This window comes from Xyrauchen texanus, chromosome 20 (genome assembly GCF_025860055.1).
Source record: "Xyrauchen texanus isolate HMW12.3.18 chromosome 20, RBS_HiC_50CHRs, whole genome shotgun sequence".
Taxonomy (NCBI): domain Eukaryota; kingdom Metazoa; phylum Chordata; class Actinopteri; order Cypriniformes; family Catostomidae; genus Xyrauchen; species Xyrauchen texanus.
The window spans coordinates 32,151,405-32,173,411 of record NC_068295.1 but is presented as its reverse complement, the minus strand read 5'-3'; the positions used below and the strand labels follow the sequence as shown (position 1 = coordinate 32,173,411).

General features: G+C 37.8%; 2 protein-coding genes across 2 annotated transcripts in view; both read left to right on the top strand.

Annotated features, from left to right (window-relative positions):
* The window catches only part of LOC127661011 (kinesin light chain 1-like), a 293,422-nt gene extending 276,872 nt beyond the window's left edge, over positions 1 to 16,550 (top strand). Inside the window, exon 18 of the transcript XR_007972715.1 lies at positions 16,524 to 16,550. The gene's annotated coding sequence lies outside the window, so the exon portion shown is untranslated. The remainder of the gene's footprint in view (positions 1 to 16,523) is intronic.
* Positions 4,672 to 22,007, top strand: part of LOC127661010 (disks large homolog 5-like) — a 109,522-nt gene continuing 92,186 nt past the window's right edge. Inside the window, 1 exon segment of the mRNA XM_052151535.1 lies at positions 4,672 to 5,373. Coding sequence (XP_052007495.1) covers positions 5,076 to 5,373 — 298 coding nt within the window. The 5' untranslated portion in view covers positions 4,672 to 5,075.

The window sequence follows — 22,007 nt, the reverse complement described above, 5'->3', positions numbered from 1 at the left end:
ACTATTTATAAGTGAAATATTTAGGAATACTAAAGATGTGTGGACACAAATAAAATGGATGAGGTATTGGGGTGGAATGAGGTCCCGGGTCACTAAAGAATCAAGGTATGCAAAAACCATTTTAACATGTATAATGTTTAAATATTGTGGAAATTATTTTGAAACTGTGTATTGTAGCATTGATGAACTGGCCCCGTTTAAATTCATTGTAAGTGTAACCGCTCTTCTTACTTTCCTTTTTTTTTTATTATTAATTTAGGACATTTTTTAATAAACGAGGGGTGAGTAGAATTATTATTTTGTGCTTATTAACATTATGCCACAAATGCTGTTGATTGATGTTAACTTGTATTGAACACAGAATATCACTTATTAGAAATTATCTTCAGAGTTATATTCTATGTGCAACAGTAGAGGGCAGAATTGCACTGTTTTATTGAACAGTATGCATCAAAAATGACACTGAATAACATATTAGTGTATTTTTGTGATACAAAACAGAAAAAACTATTTGTCTATTTGAATAACCTTTCCCCCTGTATGACCTGTATTTTATGTTTCAAAATTATACTGCCCTCTTTCAAATAACAGGTCAGAAATAAATGAAATTCCATGTTACATTAGATAAACCCCATTCAAAAAAAAAAAAAACTTGAGGTTTTGCCCTGATTATCCAGGGCTTATAAATTCAATCCAGAAATGAATAAGAGACTCAACTAAGAGCAATCAATTTATGTCTAACCACTGGATTAGATAAAAAACAAATCTGTTCATATACAGTAATCATCTTCTTATGCATTTCCCAATGCCACTCTGTTCAGTTAATCATATAGCCTTAACATTAACACTTTAAATGTATAAACTGTATATATACACTTTAATATGTGATGTGTCTCTATGAATTCTTCTTTTATTACATTCCTGAGAATCCAGACAAGGACCTAATATCCTATCTTGATTTTGACATTATTCCCAATTCTGCGTAAGTATTTTTTATTTTCTGGCTTATTTAACAGGGACAGTGCACATTAATAAACATTGCTGTAAATGTGCCAGAGTTAGTCAAAAGGCTATTTTTCATGTAGTGCCTGGACAGATGTTACAGAGTCACCCTAAAAACAGAATATACACAAAATGAGATTGCTTTATAAGCATGCAAAATGAAGAAAAAAAATGAAAAAATAATATGAATGTTAATAAAAACATAATTCAATACATCCCTGTACTACAATGTCAGGTACTGTTTAACACATGCAACACAGAGTCTCATATAAGACATGCAAAATGTTAAAATGAAAAACATTACTGTTAATAGAAATATGGACTAAATATGTCTACACTGTGCTGCATTGTTAGACATTAACTGAAATGTGTAAAGCAGAACACAGACATAAAAACATGCGCAGTATAATAAATACATAAATACATCTAACACAATAAGAGCAAAATCACAATAAGAGATGCATGCAGATACATAAGGGCAGAATGGCAATAGCAAGATAGCGACATATGACAGCAGACAGCAAAGAAAGTTCCACACAGAAAAACTGAGGACAATAAGGTGCAATTGAGTTTTAGTGCTGACAGAGCTGAGTACTAATTAACCATTTCTTAAATAAAATCATATGTGTTCAGTTCTCTTATAGTTGCTGGGAGTTTCATTCATGTGCAGCTTTATCAGAGAATGCAGACTGACGGAAAGTACTTTTCCTGAGCGGAATAATACAATCCCCTCTTGCTGCACCTCTTGTGGACCGATACGCAGTTGTTCTTATGTTGACAAACTGTCTGAGCGGAGGAGAAGTTAAGCCATATATAATCTTGTAAATAAGACAAACATCTACATATTTAATCATGTTTTCCCAACTCAGCAAGTTATATATTTTTTAATATTGGACAATGATGAAAATTGATTGAAATCATTGGATTTTCGTGTTCGTTTATACAAAGACACTAATGGTTTTAGAGTAGTTGGACAATGTGACCAGGTCGTTAAACAGTATTTAATATGGGAAATGACCATAGAATGCATGTGCATCTTAGCTGCCTCTCGAATGAACCTCATCATAGATCAACCTGTAATCTCGAATGAACCTCAATTTTGAAAGATTAAATCTGACCCGGTTATATTTTGACCTGAGCTTCGAAAGAAATTTTGGAATCAATCAGAACTCTGAGGTACCTTGTGTCATACTGCTACTATGTATATAAATGACAGTGTCATCAGCATACATCTGGATGTTGGTATTAGGACATACAGATGGAAAATCATTTATATATAATGTAAATAGCAATGGACCCAGTATAGGTCCTTGTGGAACACCGGTGGACATACAGAGGGCAGCTGATTGATAATTCTGTACTCGGACATAGTGAGATCGATTTAACAAATATGATTCCATCCAATTAAGTGTATCTGAAGAAAAATTGAAGCTAGATAATTTAGACATGAGAATTCTAAGATTAACAGAGTCAAAAGCCTTCTTGAAGTAAAGAAACACATCTCCGACAACAACACCTTTATCCAATAGAAATCTGATTTTTTTTCTCTTTTTTTCTGTGAAAAATCTGTTCAGGCTGTCTCAGTTGAATAATTTGCTCTGAAGCCAAACTAAAAATGGACTAGTGTTTTCATATGGCAAATGATTTGCTCAGCTACCAATTTCTCTGCAACCTTTGACACTGTAGGTAGGATTCTGATAGGCCCGTAATAACAGGTAGAAAAATGATCTCCACTTTTGAATATTCGAACAACAATAGCCGAACATTTGGAAACATTCCCTGAGAAATCGAGAGGTTCATAATTTTGGTAATAGGATTAGTTTGTGTATATAGACATATGTGTTCTCTAATTGTCGGTTGTTAATTATATCTAAGCGTCAAGGCATCAGTGCCTTGACAACACTAATTTTTACTTAATGTGGGAGAACTGCATAGTTTAAATCTAGAACAACCAATTTGCAATGTCACAAGGTTTGTCACTCTGCTGATATGTTTTTTGAGGTCCTAGTCCTCTTAACATCTGTCAGCTGTCTTTAAAAGATTGCCAAGGAAAACTGATTATTCCATATGTTACTGCATGCTCTGTTGAGTTTATTCATTTGCAGAAATAAAACAAATAGCTTAAATACACACTGGTGCCATGAGATCTGTTAGTCCGTTAGATTATCCACTAAATAGTAGCAATAATTACTGTATGTGTCTGCCTGTTTGCAGACCTTTCTATTATTTCCATTTATATATTCCTTGTATATCCATTTTTACATCTTTATACTGATCATTCCACATTCATCTCTCTTTGCACGTTTTAGGTACTGGAAATTTGCTAAATTACTAGTCTTCATTTTGTTACTGTGTAAAACCACAACTGACCTCTTATAGCCTGTGAACTCCAGCCTTACTCCTTCCCCCTACAAAGCAGTCTGAATATATTAATATATTAAAAAGCACTGCTAATAATTAATTTAATAAAGATGTGTACACACTCTTTAAGCTGCTATTATTACAGGATTTCAACAAAACAGGAATAGATCGACAAAGAGATATTTAAAAAATGTAATGCTTAAATGGCCAATATTAGATAAACAGTGACTGTTGTGGACCATCACAGAAAGTATTGTTATACAAACCCAAAGAATTTATGTTAATTCATAGAGTTGTTCATGTTAAAAATATCTCAGAAAACATTTAGTATAATTTTCTCTCACAGTTTAATTTACTGTGTTCATGTTCCTCTGTTTGCATCATTAAATATGCTAGTTATTCCAATGAAAAACATGTATTTAATGTGTAAATATGTTGTGCAGATGAATTACACATAGTTTTTATTACAATATAAATTAATAACATGTAATATGTGTTACAAGGAGACTGTAAAATGAAGTGCTACCATTGTCTTCTTTGTGAAATTTGTGAACTCATATCATACGGAAAAACAAATTCTCAGTTTTTTTTTATTATCTTACAGTAGCTTTCCTGATATTACAATTACTGTGTATGTGGCACTGTTACAGTGATTTATTGTATTCATCCTGCTTAAAAAACATTTAAAGATACACAAACCAAATGTAGCTGTGTTAAAAATAATTGTATATTGAAAAAACATATCATCTTTAATATATTTAACAGAATATTGATATTCTGCATCATATGTAATGTGCTATAGTTATTGCAATTTATTAAATATGATAATAAAGTCATTGTTTGACAGTATAAAAAGGAAACAATTTAAAATAAGGTTCTGTTTCTTAACATTAGTAAACTACATGAGGTAACATGAATTAACAATCAACAATACTTTAACAGCACTTATTAATCTTGGTTGATATTAATTACACCATATAGCCTATAAATAGGCTAATTTTTGTTTTTTTACATGTAGCACTACATTACCATTAGTTAACTTTATGACCGCATTCCAACCGCAACCAATATATTTTGGAAAGCATTTTTTAATGAAAAATCCTCTTGAACTTGCTATGTCATGATGCATCATTGTTCACTACAGCCTGAGAATTTTTCTAATTTTTTTTTCACGTGGTGTACGCCCACTGGGAAAAGACAGGCGTGTCTTATGGAAATCCCCGCCCTTTTTTACCTTACATGGTCATTGTACGGAAAGTTGATTGACAGTGGGCAGGCAGCTGCTGAGATACCGAGACATGGCGGAGCGTACACTTTGAGTAGGGAACGCCAGAAGAGTTGTGCTACTTTTGAGTCCGCACAACGCAAAATAAATGTCCAAGGAGAAACTGTGAACGCGGATGAACATGCTCTCCTCGTAAGTGGAGGTACAATATTGACGAAGTTGCCTCACGTGAGTGATCCGGAGAAATGAATCGCTATTTAGTGCAGTCAACAGCCTCAGGCAACAAACATGGCTTCTGTGTCTTTCTGCTGTTTGTAATGAAAAAGCGCTTTGTTGAGCCATTACATCTCATGGCATCGGTGCTCAAATCCTACAAGTGAGCCTATAGAAAGAAGTTCCCGCGTCTTCACCGGGGTTGTGTTGGGGAAACAGGTGTAAATCGATAGCGCAGAGCTAGCTAGTTAGCTAGAGAACTGTAGGAGCTGCGATGGAGCCCAAACACAAAGAGTTACTACACCAGTGCCACCAGAACTTTCTGGAGTCCATCACGGATGCGGACCGGCTCATAGAGCTCCTGAGTAAATCGGGGATCCTGAGCGAACAGGAGACCTTCGAGCTGGACCAGAACTGCTCCTCTAGCGCGGAGAAAGTGGACCAGCTCCTGAAGATGCTCATGAACAAGCAGAGTGACCATTTCCTGGAGCTGTGTGTGGCCCTGGAGAAGACCTACCCTCACCTGTACTCAGCCCTCTTCCCCAACGGCGGAGGACCAGCAGATCAGTCTGGTAAGAGAGACCGTTAATCAGTGCATTATGACTTGGAGCTGAGGTGATTCCCACCATGCTTGATTTATGATGTGGATCAGAGCACAAAAGTTTCATAACTGATGTGTGGTGGTCAGTTCAACTTATGTTTTAGATGATTATTGAAGTCCTTGCAGTGGTGGTTGAGCATGGGTTACATATACAATTGGATTAGAAGTGGAGTGGACTGATTTGTGTTTCTCTTTGCATTGTCATATCTATGCATAGATGATGTCATTACTAGAATACTTACTCTTGTATGTTGAGAATTAATGTATTTAATGATTGTGCAATGGATGTTTTAAAGCCTTAGATGGTTACAGTTAAGGTGAAGTGTTGGAATTGACCAGATGAAGTAATCCAAACAGATGGGTGGCTCTTCTGCATGTTGGAACACAGTGTTACAGAGGAGGATGAAAGTACCATTGAAAAGATCACACTGGGTCTGGTTCCTGTCTTCATACTATTACCAATGATCAGAGTGTGGTAACTGAAATAAAGATTATTCCCATGGATTAGCTTGTGGAAATGTGCTTCTATATCACCACTCATGACACGGGTCATATAATTTCCATTTTAATTTCATTCAAACCAAGTGCCTCACCGATACACGTCTATGGAACAGGCTGTGGGCTGGCTTGTTTCCATGGAAACACTTGCCAGTGTACCATAGCAAATCTATTTGAACATACATGTGCTGCGTACGTAGACCTGAATGAATGGCTCTTGAGCCTTTACAAATGGTTTTAAAATCTATTGTAACTGATCTTATAAGTTATGTTTTGATTTGTGATTATACTGTTTTATGTGAGTTGAATTACTTTTTAGTTGGGTATGCCTACATTGTGTTTATGAAGATTTTTCAGGGCTTCAGACTAAAAAAATTACTTTGGAGCTAGTGGATCCTAAACCGAAACATAGAGCCAAATGGCTGTTTTTATTCACCAAATCACAGAATAGTGCGATTTTAGATAAAATATTTTTTTATGTATTACTGCTCTTCAGAATCTACATTGCAGATATTTACATTAAGGATAGTAGTGTGTAGTGTTGTCAAAAATACCGGTACCAAGTCGGTACTCAAACAAAAATTATTTATGTTACCAGAATTTCTGAAGGTATCGGGGTCTCAACTGAATCATGTCGAAATGAAAAGTGGGAAGAAGCCAGCTAATTTGAGGCTGATGAAAAGGGAAACATCATAGATCAGCAAAAACCTATTTGTAAACGCTGCTTTCACAATTTTCTGACGAAAGGAGGAAACACATCAAACATAATAAAGCACCTGAAAGACAGACACCCAGATTTATTCAAGCAAATAAAGCAGGTGAGTTTAAAAGCATATTATCATTTGCATTAGGGCTGAAACGTTTAGTCGACATTATCGACATCGTCGAAAATACAAAATTGATGAGAAAAATGTTCATTGTCAAATAGTCGTTTGATCTCATTTAACGTAACATGAAATCACAATAAACTGTAGCCTAACGATGACGCGTGAGAGCAGCAGTTCACGCCTGATGGAGGAAGAATTACACAGATTAGTCCAGATGCACTCTAAACTTTCACAGTTTATTTTATGTAGATCCCAAAGTATTAGGGAATGAGTAAAAAAAATAAGACATTCAGAAGCATGTACCGTTGTAGAAGAAGCGGAGGCGGAGCTCTTTAAAGGAAACATCCCAGCGTTACATCTTAAATGCAGTAAAATTTTATGTGTTATAGCTTTATTAAAGTTCAAATAATATAGAAGCAGATCATGTTAATAACTATAAACTCAGAAACTGGCATTTCTCTGTGTGGTCGTTGCCTCTTCTATGAGTTGTGTGAATGTCCCGATCTAAGGGGGAGAGATTGAAACTTCACCGGCTGAGAAAGACTCTGCCTCGGGGAACTCATCCCTCACGCGCGCGCACACTACATGCAGCTAAATTAGAACTTACTCGCGACTTATTTAATCATAATATATGTCACTGTGCATTTATTATCGTGAAGAAAATTGGCAATATGCAGCTTTATTAATATGAGAGCACTTTGCACATTAGTTTGGAAATAGATTTTTATTCATTCTATTGTATGCTTGTTTATTTAGGCTTTTTTTTTTGTACTTGGTAAAAACTTAAATTAAAAGTTGAAGCAAATCTTATATAAGTTTTCAAAAATACTTTGAGCATACATTGTTCAGTTTTGTTATAATTAAAAAATAATATATTTAAATTAAAGTGTTGCTCAATGGCATATTTTTGTTCTTAGCTCTGCTGCTAATGTTAATTAATGTTTAATTAAAGAGTGTTGTTTAGTAACCTGTTTTTGCTTTGGTACCGAAAATGGTATCGAGTACCGTGAAATTTCACTGGTATTGTACCGACTACTGAAAATTTGGTACCGTGAAAGCATTACAGGTGAAACTTGAAAAATTAGAATATCGTGCAAAAGGTCATTAATTTCAGTAGTTCAACTTAAAAGGTGAAACTAATATATTATATAGACTCATTACAAGCAAAGTAAGATATTTCAAGCCTTTATTTGATATAATTTTGATGATTATGGCTTACAGCTTATGTAAACCCCAAATTCAGAATCTCAGAAAATTAGAATATTGTGAAAAGGTTCAGTATTGTAGGCTCAAAGTGTCACACTCTAATCAGCTAAACACCTGCAAAGGGTTCCTGAGCCTTTAAATGGTCTCTCAGTCAGGTTCAGTTGAATTCACAATCATGGGGAAGACTGCTGACCTGACAGTTGTGCAGAAAACCATCATTGACACCCTCCACAAGGAGGGAAAGCCTCAAAAGGTAATTGCAAAAGAAGTTGGATGTTCTCAAAGTGCTGTATCAAAGCACATTAATAGAAAGTTAAGTGGAAGGGAAAAGTGTGGAAGAAAAAGGTGCACAAGCAGCAGGGATGACCGTAGGCTGGAGAGGATTGTCAGGAAAAGGCCATTCAAATGTGTGGGGGAGCTTCACAAGGAGTGGACTGAGGCTGGAGTTACTGCATCAAGAGCCACCACACACAGACGGGTCCTGGACATGGGCTTCAAATGTCAAACGTCTTACCTGGGCTAAAGAAAAAAAGAACTGGTCTGTTGCTCAGTGGTCCAAAGTCCTCTTTTCTGATGAGAGCAAATTTTGCATCTCATTTGGAAACCAAGGTCCCAGAGTCTGGAGGAAGAATGGAGAGGCACTCAATCCAAGACGCTTGAAGTCCAGTGTGAAGTTTCCACAGTCTGTGTTGGTTTGGGGAGCCATGTCATCGGCTGGTGTTGGTCCACTGTGCTTTATTAAGTCCAGAGTCAACGCAGCCGTCTACCGGGACATTTTAGAGCACTTCATGCTTCCTTCAGCAGACAAGCTTTATGGAGATGCTGACTTCATTTTCCAGCAGGAATTGGCACCTGCCCACACTGCCAAAAGTACCAAAACCTGGTTCAGTGACCATGGTATTACTGTGCTTGATTGGCCAGCAAACTCGCCTGACCTGAACCCCATAGAGAATCTATGGGGCATTGCCAAGAGAAAGATGAGAGACATGAGACCAAACAATGCAGAAGAGCTGAAGGCCGCTATTGAAGCATCTTGGTCTTCCATAACACCTCAGCAGTGCCACAGGCTGATAGCATCCATGCCACGCCGCATTGAGGCAGTAATTAATGCAAAAGGGGCCCAAACCAAGTACTGAGTACATATGCATGATTATACTTTTCAGAGGGCCGACATTTCTGTATTTAAAATCCTTTTTTTATTGATTTCATGTAATATTCAAATTTTCTGAGATTCTGAATTTGGGGTTTTCATAAGCTGTAAGCCATAATCATCAAAATTATATAAAATAAAGGCTTGAAATATCTTACTTTGCTTGTAATGAGTCTATATAATATATTAGTTTCACCTTTTAAGTTGAATTACTGAAATTAATGAACTTTTGCACGATATTCTAATTTTTCGAGTTTCACCTGTAGTAGTGTGTTGCCTTAATCATCAATGAATGTTTGCACTTTGTGTAATAGTTGTGTACAATTCCCTCAATTGTCCTTGGTTCCAAAAGCTTAATTTTATATATAGTGTATATACAGGTGTGTGTGTGTGTGTGTGTGTGTATATATATATATATACACTCACCTAAAGGATTATTAGGAACACCATACTAATACTGTGTTTGACCCCCTTTCGCCTTCAGAACTGCCTTAATTCCACGTGGCATTGATTCAACAAGGTGCTGAAAGCATTCTTTAGAAATGTTGGCCCATATTGATAGGATAGCATCTTGCAGTTGATGGAGATTTGTGGGATGCACATCGAGGGCACGAAGCTCCCGTTCCACCACATCCCAAAGATGCTCTATTGGGTTGAGATCTGGTGACTGTGGGGGCCATTTTAGTACAGTGAACTCATTGTCGTGTTCAAGAAACCAATTTGAAATGATTCGAGCTTTGTGACATGGTGCATTATCCTGCTGGAAGTAGCCATCAGGAAGTAGCCGTGGCATTTAAACGATGCCCAATTGGTACTAAGGGGCCTAAAGTGTGCCAAGAAAACATCCCCCACACCATTACACCACCACCACCAGCCTGCACAGTGGTAACAAGGCATGATGGATCCATGTTCTCATTCTGTTTACGCCAAATTCTGACTCTACCATCTGAATGTCTCAACAGAAATCGAGACTCGTCAGACCAGGCAACATTTTTCCAGTCTTCAACTGTCCAATTTTGGTGAGCTCTTGCAAATTGTAGCCTCTTTTTCCTATTTGTAGTGGAGATGAGTGGTACCGGTGGGGTCTTCTGCTGTTGTAGCCCATCCGCCTCAAGGTTGTGTGTGTTGTGGCTTCACAAATGCTTTGCTGCATACCTCGGTTGTAACGAGTGGTTATTTCAGGCAAAGTTGCTCTTCTATCAGCTTGAATCAGTCGGCCCATTCTCCTCTGACCTCTAGCATCAACAAGGCATTTTCAGCCCACAGGACTGCCGCATACTGGATGTTTTTCCCTTTTCACACCATTCTTTGTAAACCCTAGAAATGGTTGTGCGTGAAAATCCCAGTAACTGAGCAGATTGTGAAATACTCAGACCGGCCCGTCTGGCACCAACAACCATGCCACGCTCAAAATTGCTTAAATCACCTTTCTTTCCCATTCTGACATTCAGTTTGGAGTTCAGGAGATTGTCTTGACCAGGATCACACCCCTAAATGCATTGAAGCAACTGCCATGTGATTGGTTGATTAGATAATTGCATTAATGAGAAATTGAACAGGTGTTCCTAATAATCCTTTAGGTGAGTGTGTATATATATATATATATATATATATATATATATATATATATATATATATATATATATATATATATATATATATTTTATAAAATCTAGATAGGCCCCATTTCCAGCGACCATCACTTAAACACCTTATCCTTGAGTAATCATGCTAAATTGCTAATTTGGTACTAGAAAATCACTTTCCATTATATAAAACACAGTTGAAAGCTATTTGTTTTTTTTTTAAATGAAGCTTAACATTGTCTTTGTGTTTATTTTTGAGTTGCCACAGTATGCAATAGACTGGCATGTCCTATGGTCAATATTAGGTAAAAAACGTTACAAAGAAATGGCTCTCTCTTAAGACTCATCAGTCAATCATTGTTTTGAGGAATGAAGGCTATGCATAGAATTGCCAAAAACTGAAGATTTGATACAAAGATGTACATTACAGTCTTCAAAGACAAAGGACAACTGGCTCTAACATGGACAGAAAGAGATGTGTAAGGCCAGATTTACTACTAAACAAGAGTACAAGTACATCAGTCTCTAGTTTGAGAAATAGATGCCTCGCATGTCCTCGGCTGACAGCTTCATTGAATTCTACCTGCTCAACACCAGTTTCATGTACAAAAGTAAAGAGAAGACTCAGGGGTGCAGCCCTTATGGGAAGAATTGCAAAGTAAAAGGCACTTTTGAAACAGAAAAACAAAAAGAAAAGGTTCGAGTGGTTAAAGAATCACAGACATTGGACAACAGATAGTTGGAAAAGAGTGTTATGGATCTTAACCCCATTGAGCTTTTGTGGGATCAGCTAGACTGTAAGGTGGATGAGAAGTGCCCAACAAACAGCCACATCTAGGGCAAGTGCTACAGGAAGCATAGTGTGAAATGTCACCTGTGTATCTGGACAAACTGACTGCTAGAATGCCAAGGATCTGCAAAGCTGTCATTGCTGCATGTGGAGGACTTTTTGATGAGAACTCTTTGAAGTAGTTTAAGAAATTCTGTAATTTTCTTCCGAATTGTAATAGTAATTTTTCACATTATTAATGTCCTGACTATACATTGTGATCAGTTAAATGCCACTTTGGTGAGTAAAAATAAAAATTTATTTCCATAAGAGCAAAATCTTTACATTATTCCAAACTTTTGGCGTGTGTGTGTGTGTATAATATATATACTGTATATATACACACACACACACACACACACTCACACAAAAGTGACCAAAGTGGCATTCAATATATATATATATATATATATTATGAAATATCTTGCTTGCATAAGTATTCAACCCCTGTGCTGTGGAAGCTGCCAGGTTACACTGATGAAAGAAATTGCCCTAATGAGGACACTGTTACTTCACCATTGGCATCCACCTGTGAATCATTAAAGTTGCTATCATATTTTCTGGAAAAATAAACCCATTGGTGAAGGATCATTGGTCAGACTGTGAATCTGAATGCAAATGAAGACCAGAGAGCATTCCACAGAAGTTAGAGATAATGTAATAAAATGCATTGATTAGGGAAAGGGTACAACATAATATCCAAATGTTTGGATATCCCGGTGAGCACAGTTGGATCAATAATCAGAAAGTGGAAGCTGCACCACACAACCCAGGCACTACCAAGAAAAGGCCGTCCCTCAAAACTCAGCCCACTAACAAAAAGGAGACTTGTGAAAGAATCCACAGGGAGGCCAACAATCACTTTGAAGTAGAGTTCAGTGGCTGGGAGTGGAGTAATGGTGCACCAGTCAACCATATCAAGAGCACTGCATAACATATGGGAGGGTGTCAAGAAAGAAGCCATTACTTAAAAATTACCATCTGAAAGCACGTCTGGAGTTTGCCAGAAAACATGTGAGTGACCCAGCTGCGATTTGGGACAAGGTTTTGTGGTCGGGTGAGACCAGGAATTTTGGCCAAAAAGCTCTATGTGTGGCGCAACCCTAACACTTCCTATGCCTCAAGACACACCATCCCTACAGTGAAGTATGGTGGTGGCAGCATTATGCTGTGGGGATGCTTCTCATCAGCAGGGACTGGGCATCTCATTAGAATTAAAGGAATAATGGGTGGAGAAAAATATAGGGAAATACTGCAAGAGAGCCTGATTCAGTCTGCTAAAAATCTGAAGCTTGGGAGGAAATTCAAATTTCATCAGGACAATGGTGCCCAAGAACAAGGCCAAAGCAACATTGGAGTGGCTCAAAAACAAAAATATGTCGTACAATGGCCCAGTCAAAGTCCTGGTCTACAGGAGAATCTGTGGCACTATTTGAAAATTTCAGTCCACAAGTGTCACCCAAACAACCTGGAGAAAATCTGCTGAGAAGAATGGGCCAAAATTACTTTGTCACTGTGTGCAAAGTTGGTACATATGCACCCCAAAAGTCTTAAAGCAGTTATTGCAGCAAAAAGTGGTTCGACCAAATAATAATGTGTGGGTGTTGAATACGTATGCAAGCAAGATATATAGTTTTTTTTATTTTTCATAAAAATACACCCCCCCCCCCCCCCCCCAAAATAATTGATTTTGAATTGCATTGTTTTAAAATAAAATATCAATCAGAATGAATTTTCACTGTACCATTTGTAATTCAGTAATATGAGAGAATTAGTCAGGGGTCTGAATACTTCTGCAAGGCAGTGTGTGTGTGTGTGTGTGTGTGTGTGTGTGTGTGTGTGTGTGTGTGTGTATGTATATATATATATATGGACACAGAGACTACTATAGTGCAAACTGAATGAAATCCCAGATGCAGTCTATTGTGCTATTCCAATCCCAATCAGTAATTACCAGAAAAAAAATAAAGTGGTACACTATACAGGACTTTTAATTATAAAGAAGCCCAAATTTTGTTTGTTGTTGTGTGCGTTGCAGCGAGCTCATCAGAAACAAAATGGGCGAAAAGCGGTGCGAGACACACTGGTGTGCACTCAAAAGATGTGTTCAGTAACTTACAAGATGATATCTGACGAAGCTGCATATGAACACTCACAACCCTACTGTCACTAATGGTGACTAGATTTAAAATGATTGTCTTAATTATTTTTGGTCGACAACTTTTATTTTTTTTGTCTTATGTACCCCCACTGCCCATCAATAAGGCTTAAGTACTTCATCGACACCAAACCAAACATGTGTTTCTGTTAACCTGTGGCTCAGGTGGTTGTCCACTAATCGCAGGGTTGGTGGTACGATTCCTGGCCCACATGTCTCCATATGCCGAAATGTCCTTGGGCAAGACACTGAACCCCAAGTTGCTCCCAAAGTCAGGCTTGTGTGTGTGTGTGTAAATGGGTGAAAAAGACGCAGTGTAAAGTGCTCTGTATACCGCTAAGGTTAAAAAAGCACAGACCATTTACCATTATACTAGATATCATTTACTATTAGCATTAATGTCTTTTTAAAGTTTCTTTTAAACAAAAACCTTTGATACCGAGTGTGAAAAACTGACTCGCCAAGTAGCACTTACTTGTATTCTGCTACAAATGTCATCCACACATATTCATAAAACTTGCACACATTTTCTTTTTCCTTTATAAAAGTACTGAAAGAAAAAATCATGACATTAATCAAGAATAGCTATTTGAACCTATAGTTTTTTTCTTCTGTTTTATAGGTTTAACAAAGATGCCTTCAGAAACTGCTTGTTGTTTTGAATGTTCATTCACCCCCAAAAATAATCATTATCTACTCGGCACAATATGAACCAGTGCTGTGTCTCCCTCCATGTTGCAGGAGAACTTGTGAGCGAGTGGGGCAGGGTTTGTGCCAGACGCAGAGCGAGAGTGGGGGTGGGGTTGCGCGGAGATTGTAAGAGAGGAGAGATGCAAACACTGGCATGGCTTTACGAAAGAAACAGGTTATGTAATGCAACATCAATCTATATCGATATAAACTGTACTGTCTCATCCTACAGTACTGTGCAAAGGTTTTAGGCACTTGTGAAAAATGTTGCATAGTGAGAATGTCTTAATGACATAAATAGTTTTCATTTCTCACTTAATGTCATACAAAGTCCAGTAAACATAAAAAAGCTAAATCAATATTCGGTGTGACCACCTTTGCATTTAAAACTGCCCCAATTCTCCTAGGTACACCTGGACACAGTTTTTCTTGGTTGTTGGCAGATTGGATGTTCCAAGCTTCTTGGAGAATTCACCACAGTTTTTCTATCTATTTAGGCTTAGTCTTAATTGCTTCTGTCTTTTCATGTAATCCCAGACTTACACGATGTTCTGTGGGGGCCATGACATCTGTTGCAGGGCTCCCTGTTCTTCTATTCTAATCTTTTCTATTCGCAAAAGTAATGTTTGGGAGTCTAACATTTATATTTCCTATTGACAAACTAAAGCTGATGATATAAATAACCATCTTAAGACAAACGTGAAACGTCTTGTGAAACAGTACTGTGCAAAGGTCTTTATCTCGTTTGAAAAATGTATCGATTTACCTTAAAAAGACGATATACCGCCCAGTCCTACTGTCAATCAACTCGAGAATACTCATGTGCAATAGCCAGGGAAATGTAGTTTTTTTTAAAAGTGTAAGCTTAGGTAAAAAAGCACATTTTGTGATTCCAGTGTTTACTGCTGATTTGAAAAATGTTCTTTGATCATAATCTTCACCTACCTTATTGGGTTTTCGATCTTTCCCCATTTAAGTAGATCAGAGCTGCTCTTGTATACCACTTGTTTACATACAAAATAGCTGCCTGAGAGTGCTTCAACGATGGCATCCAGTGGACTGACTTGCTAGAAAGACTTTGCTTTAATCTACTTGCGCAGCAATATTTTCTTTAAACTGTTTCTTCACCATGACAGTATTTGACTCGAAAGAAACTCACTGTAGAAGTGGACAGTTCACACTAATCTCACTACAGCGCCCCTTGTGACAATGTTGAGAATGCAACGCGTACTTGCGTTGTGTTATGAATATCGGTCCGACACATTGGAACAAGGGATGCACCGATCCAATACCTGGATCGGTATTTGCTCTGATGCTGACATTTTTAAACGGATCGGGTATCGGTCAGACGAGTCCGATCCAAATCCGATACTGTGTGTTAGTCATGTTCATTACTGTCAAGCTCAAAAAATTATTTAAAAGAACCATAAAAACACGATTAATTTAGTTCATATGACTCATGCATTTTATTCAAAGCCACTTGAAGATGTGTGATAGCTCTGTGAATCACAAAATGCTGTGCTTTATAAGTAAATATATAAAATGCTTCAGCACGTCAGTGAGTGGCGGTGCACTGTTTACACACACTCTCGCAGCTATTTTTAGCCTTCACAGCAGTGCACAATTTTTGAGTGCTACTCACGAACAACATCTCAGATGTAGATGCTCAATAGTTATAAGTTGACTTATAATATGCATTTAGAATGGCACTGGAGGTGCTTTTTAAAAAATAAATAAATACATTTATACCAGAATTTGAATAAGAAGCGAATTAAACTACTGTGAACTTGCCTACAATCAGACAAGTGGACAGGACTTCCTGGAGAGTTTAGAATGTCAAAATAAAAGCGTGGTGGTTTTAAAGTTAAAGGTGCACGATTGAGATATCTTATTATACAGTGTATCCGGAAAGTATTCACAGCGCTTAGGGGGTTAGTGTTAGGTTTCTCCCAATCTTCTTTGCTGGACCTCTCAAGCTCCATCAGCTTGGATGGGGAGTGTCGGTGCACAGCCATTTTCAGATATCTCCAGAGATATTCAATCAGGTTCAAGTATGGGCTCTGGTTGGGCCACTCAAGAACATTCACAGAGTTGTCCCGTAGCCACTCCTTTGTTATCTTGGATGTGTGCTTATGGTCATTGTCCTGTTGGAAGATGAACCTTCACCCCAGTCTGAGGGCCAGAGCGCTCTGGAGCAGGTTTTCATCAAGGATGCTGCATTAATCTTTCCCTCGATCCTGACTAGTCTCCCAGTTCCTGCCGCTGAAAAACATCCCCACAGCATGATGCTGCCACCACCATGCTTCACTGTAGGGATGGTATTGGCCAGGTGATGAGCGGTGCATGGTTTTTTCCAGACATGCCTTTAGGTGCCTTTTTGCAAACTCCAGGTGGGCTGTCATGTGCCTTTTACTGAGGAGTGGCTTCCGTCTGGCCACTCTACCATACAGGCCTAATTGGTGGAGTGCTGCAGAGATGGTTGTTCTTCTGGAAGGTTCTCCTCTCTCCACAGAGAAATGCTGGAGCTCTTTCAGAATGACCATCGGCTTCTTGATCACCTCCCTGACTAAGGCATTATTTTCTTAATAAGCTATACATTTATATTTAAATAATGTGTAGTTAGAGGTTTGTGTTTCTTTACTTATTAAAAAGCACACCCAATTATTTCCACACAATAATGTGAAGATATTCTAAACTGATTATGCAAAAAAAACAACACTGCGTTGATGTAATTGCATAGAGTATGTTTCGTCCTTAATGTTCTGCCTAACCTCTCCTTTTGTGTTCCACAGAAGGATGTAGCCTTATTCTAGAAGGATTGGAATAACATTAGGGTGAATGATGACAGATGAGGACAAATTTTCATTTTTGGTTGAACTATCCCTTTGAAAGCCCCCTGGGGTACAAATACCACTAGTTGGGAATCACGGTTCTATAGAGAATTACTGTCAGCTTACACATACGCCCTGGGGTTTGTGCATGCCAGCACAGTTTCCACCTGACTCTGAATGTGGTCTTAATTGTGTTCCAACCACACACACGTTAAATGGTGTGAAAGAAATCCATATGCGTGGAGCTGTATGTTTGCTATACACAGCTGTGGTTATTCATCTCAGGATTAGTTCCTTTCTTGTAGTCTAGGGCCATTCTAAAGATGATATTTTTCTGCCTCTCACATAGCACATACTGTGCTGGTCTTATACTGATGCAAGTTGAAAGGTATTTAAAAAAAAAAAAAAAAAAAAAAAAGCTTCATTTTCTGTAGTGTAGTGATTTAGTGCATGCGATCTATTGTGTTTAGGCTTGTTAGTAAGAGCTAAAGACAAGCCTTGTCAACCTGTAGGCTCCAAACAGCCAGACGAAAGCCTGCACTGAGTCTGCCATTTTTGTGATGACTTGCACTGATATTAACCTGCTCTGAAGTCATTCTTCTAAGCTGCCACTGTTGGGCTTTAGCTCTTGTCACTGACAGTCCTTGCTCTACATAAACACACACACACAGACGGGTTCAGTGTCATGGAGGAGGGGTAGGAGCAGGATCGGTTCAGAGAAGAGTATTGTTACGGCAGCTCCAACTGTTCTGCATGCAGGCTAAAGGAACCGCAAGCAACATGTCTCTCCATGGAAGGGCAATCCCATTCGTGATGCCATAAATCAACTGAAATAGGGAGACAAAAGATCAATATTACCGATCAATCTCTCTAACAGCATAGGAAGAATGAGATTTATTTGCAGTATAGGTGATATTCCAATGGCCATACTGCAGACTTGCACTTTTCCATGGACTGAAACAGATCAGTTACTGTTAGTGCAGCACCGATGTTTTGTGTTGATTTGGCACCTTTTAAATTCTCATAATTTCCTAGCTGTTTTTCTCCAGCACCGTTTTCAGAGTCATCTCCACTATCCTTAACTTTGATGTTGAGTGGTTCTCAACAGATTTTGCTTCAGTGCCTACATTTTACATTGGATATCAAGTGGCCCATTCAAAACCCTATGAAAATTGTTAGCGTACAAAATTGGATCTCGATGATTTCATGGTCTCAGCAGGCAATTTTTCATCACTCTTTGTTCCTTAGCTTTCTGCTTAGTTTTCTCGGTTGAGGGCATCACGCAACATGTCCATGTTGGTATTTGACACTAGTTGTCTTAGAGCTGTCTAGATTACAAACAACAAAACAAACTACAAAAACACAGGGGAAAGCAAATCTAAATTGCAATTTCCCACATAAACTGATCAGCCACAACATTAAAACCACCTGCCTAATAGTGTAGGTCCCCCTCGTGCTGCCAAAACGGCGCCAACCCGCATCTCAGAATATCATGCTTCTCACCACAATTGTACAGAGCAGTTGTCTGAGTTACCGTAGACATTTTCAGTTCGAACCAGTCTGGCCATTCTCTGTTGACCTCACTCATCAACAAGGCATTTCTGTCCACTAACTAGAGATGGTCCAAGACCATTTTTTTGAGAACGAGTACCGATACTTCCTTTTCAGTGCTTGCTGATACTGATATCTTATTCTTTCTGAAATCCATATCAACAGTTTAAATTTTATCATCAAAATGGTGTCTACATAAATCAAAACTTTATCAAATAAAAATTTAACAATTAACTTTCAACATAATATTGTATTCTTTTTCTCAAATGAAGTGATTTTAGTCAGAACCTCCATAGCACAATTCAAAATACAACATTGGAATTTTTTTCGTCAAATAAAGTGGTGCATAACAGAGCATCACATGTGTGAGATATTGCTTAAATTAAAATTACTATTGATATGTTGTTATTCGTATTAGCATTATAGTTATAGCATTATATTAATTAACTAGAGTGTTATTTTTCTGTTGTACTTTTTTCCATTTAAATTGAGCTTTTATTTTAAAGCCCTTTACATTTCTGCGTGTTTTAACAGAAGTTTTCACCTCTGATAAAGCCAGTCGTTATGTGACTCAAAGTGATTATTAAATTGCAAATGGCTGTTATTTCATTTAAAAAATATGTAATCTGTGTATCCTGGTATCCTTATGTTTAGGGGTGAGCATATGGTTGAGCTTTATGGGCAGGGACCAATGACTCCCTTCTATGGTTAGGGTTAGGGGTGGGCTTTACAGATATGGACCAGGTATGAGGGAGTACCGGTAAGAATCCAGCTCCACACATTCTCAGGCGCTCACATTTGAAGAGCACACATCACATGCATTATCATTAAATCTCAGTCTTTGTGGTTTAATAATAACACTAAGAGATAATGTGATTTTAAGTTGTGCACTGAATATTTATGGAATGACTGATGTCTTTTGGGGCTTTTCCACTGCAAGGTACAACTCTACTCAGCTTGCTTTTTGGGGGTTCCACTGTGGATGGTACCTGGTATGTTTTTTAATACCACCTCGGTCGAGGTTCCAAGCGAGCAGCGCATATGTGACGTCTTGAGTATCAACTACATATGACGTCAAAATTCTGCAGATCACTGATTGGTCAGAGAGAATCGTCACTACCAGCGTCACTGGATTTGCTACACGGGACATCAACTTGCTTGGTTTAACCTGTTAACCTTTGCCAGAGCGCCAGCGCACGGAAGAGTTTTTTCCCCCCACAAGTTTAATGTTTATGAATAGATTTAACGTGAAAGAACATCATTAATCTTGGCAAACTATATATCATTTTAAAGGTGTAAGCCTCAAGCATCGATGATAGAGCTCTGTTTTTCGATGAAAAGCTTATAACGAATGTATTTCTTGCATTTATGTAAGCAGTACAGATCAAAACACACGTAATCAAAAACGGAGTACATACCAGTAGTGTCGTAATAACGAGCCACACACGCATCCACTGCTAAAAGTTCCAGATTGAATGGAAAGGTGAGGGTCCACTGAATAACATCCCATAGAGCATTTTTAGTCCAAAGAAACAATAACGTTGTAACATCGATGGTTATTCCTTTGTTTACATCGAGTTTCTTCAGGGTGAAGTATCATACTTGTCGGTTATGCAATAAAATTATGCATAAAAACAGACTCCGGTAGCCGAACGTTATATGGGTGTGTTGCTTAGAGTGTAATGAACAAATTAAGACCGCACACACACACACAAATACAAAGATAGGCAATATATAGGTCAAAATATCCAAACACTGCGGTCAGTTTTTTGATGTCATGATATGCTGATCCTATTATTTTGTCTTTACAACGAAAGCCAATGAAAGAATTGAAATTATATGACTGATAGAAAATGTAGCCAAGCAGTGCACGATTCCAACGATACCCGGAAGTCTAAATTCCTCGCGAACAAGATGTTTTTTTATTTATTTGAATCAGCCACTCTCTATTGAGGAGCTAACCTGCGACGTAGGCTGTGACCACACCCCGTCATTTGACAACAAACAAGCCATAGTAAAAAGACGGTTCCCCAGTCAACATCTGTTTTCGCGTCTTACTTACTGGACGGATTATCTCATCAAATGGATCGTCAAAAGAAGTTTTTTCTGCTGAAGATGTTTTATTTGCGATCACTCGAAGCAGCGATGACGAAATTGAGGAGAGTGAAGACAGCGTCGAGGGTGATATGCTTGAGGACGGAGAAGATGGTCCAATTTTACATCGGTGAGTTGCTATGTAACATCCACACATTATACGTGTCTAAACGACTGCCCATCAGTTTGATTGTATGGACGACCTTTAGTATGAATGCTGTCTAAACGACTGCCCATCAGTTTGATTGTTGATTTATGAATGCTGTCTAAACGACTGCCCATCAGTTTGATTGTTGATTGAATGGCCAGCCACATAAAAACTATACAGAATTATTTACTTGACATGCGGTGCTAATTATCTTTCCATTCTTTCCCATGCAACAGCTGTGTGGATTATTTTATAACTGAAAAAGCATGGAACAGTGTATATGATGACTAAAATAGCTTGCAGTACCCTTCATAACATTTGGTCATTAGGTTGCTTTTTGAGGTATCCAAGGAGGCTTCTTGGTACCTGGACATAGTCTTGGAAAAAATATTGCAGAAATCTCATTTTTCATAATATCTTCCTCAAATGTGAAATATAAACTGATGAGACTTGTGGCTTTCAATCAATTACCTAACTGGATTCCTCCAGGTTTGTTTTCATTTATTTTTTCATAAAATAATGCAATGTTACTTGCAGTACAAATTATCTTCAAGACACTTTAAATTCTATAAATGTTTTTCGGTGTAAGTTTTTTCAACTTTTACATTTGGGTAATAAACTCCAAAGTGTCTTCTTTTTAAATATGTCTAAATTGTGCATGTAGAGCAAATTGTTCAGTAACTACAATTATTTTAGTTTGGGGATGTCATTTCTGGGGATGTGCCTCGGGCAGGGGAGGGAGAAAGGGAACTGACATAGTCTTGGAAAAAAGCTTGCAGGAACCCCATTTTTCATTATATCTTCCTCAAATTTGAAATATAAACTGATGAGACTTGTGGCTTTCAATCCTTTACCTAATTGGATTCCTCCAGGTCTATTTTTATATATTTGTACATGAAATAATAAAACATTTTTTGAAGTTCACATTATTTATGAGGCACTTCAACTTTTATAACTTTTTATTTGTTTGAGCATTATCAACTCTGATTTATTGTTAGTAGAGTGCCAAGTGTCTTCTTTCCAAAGAGACCTTAATT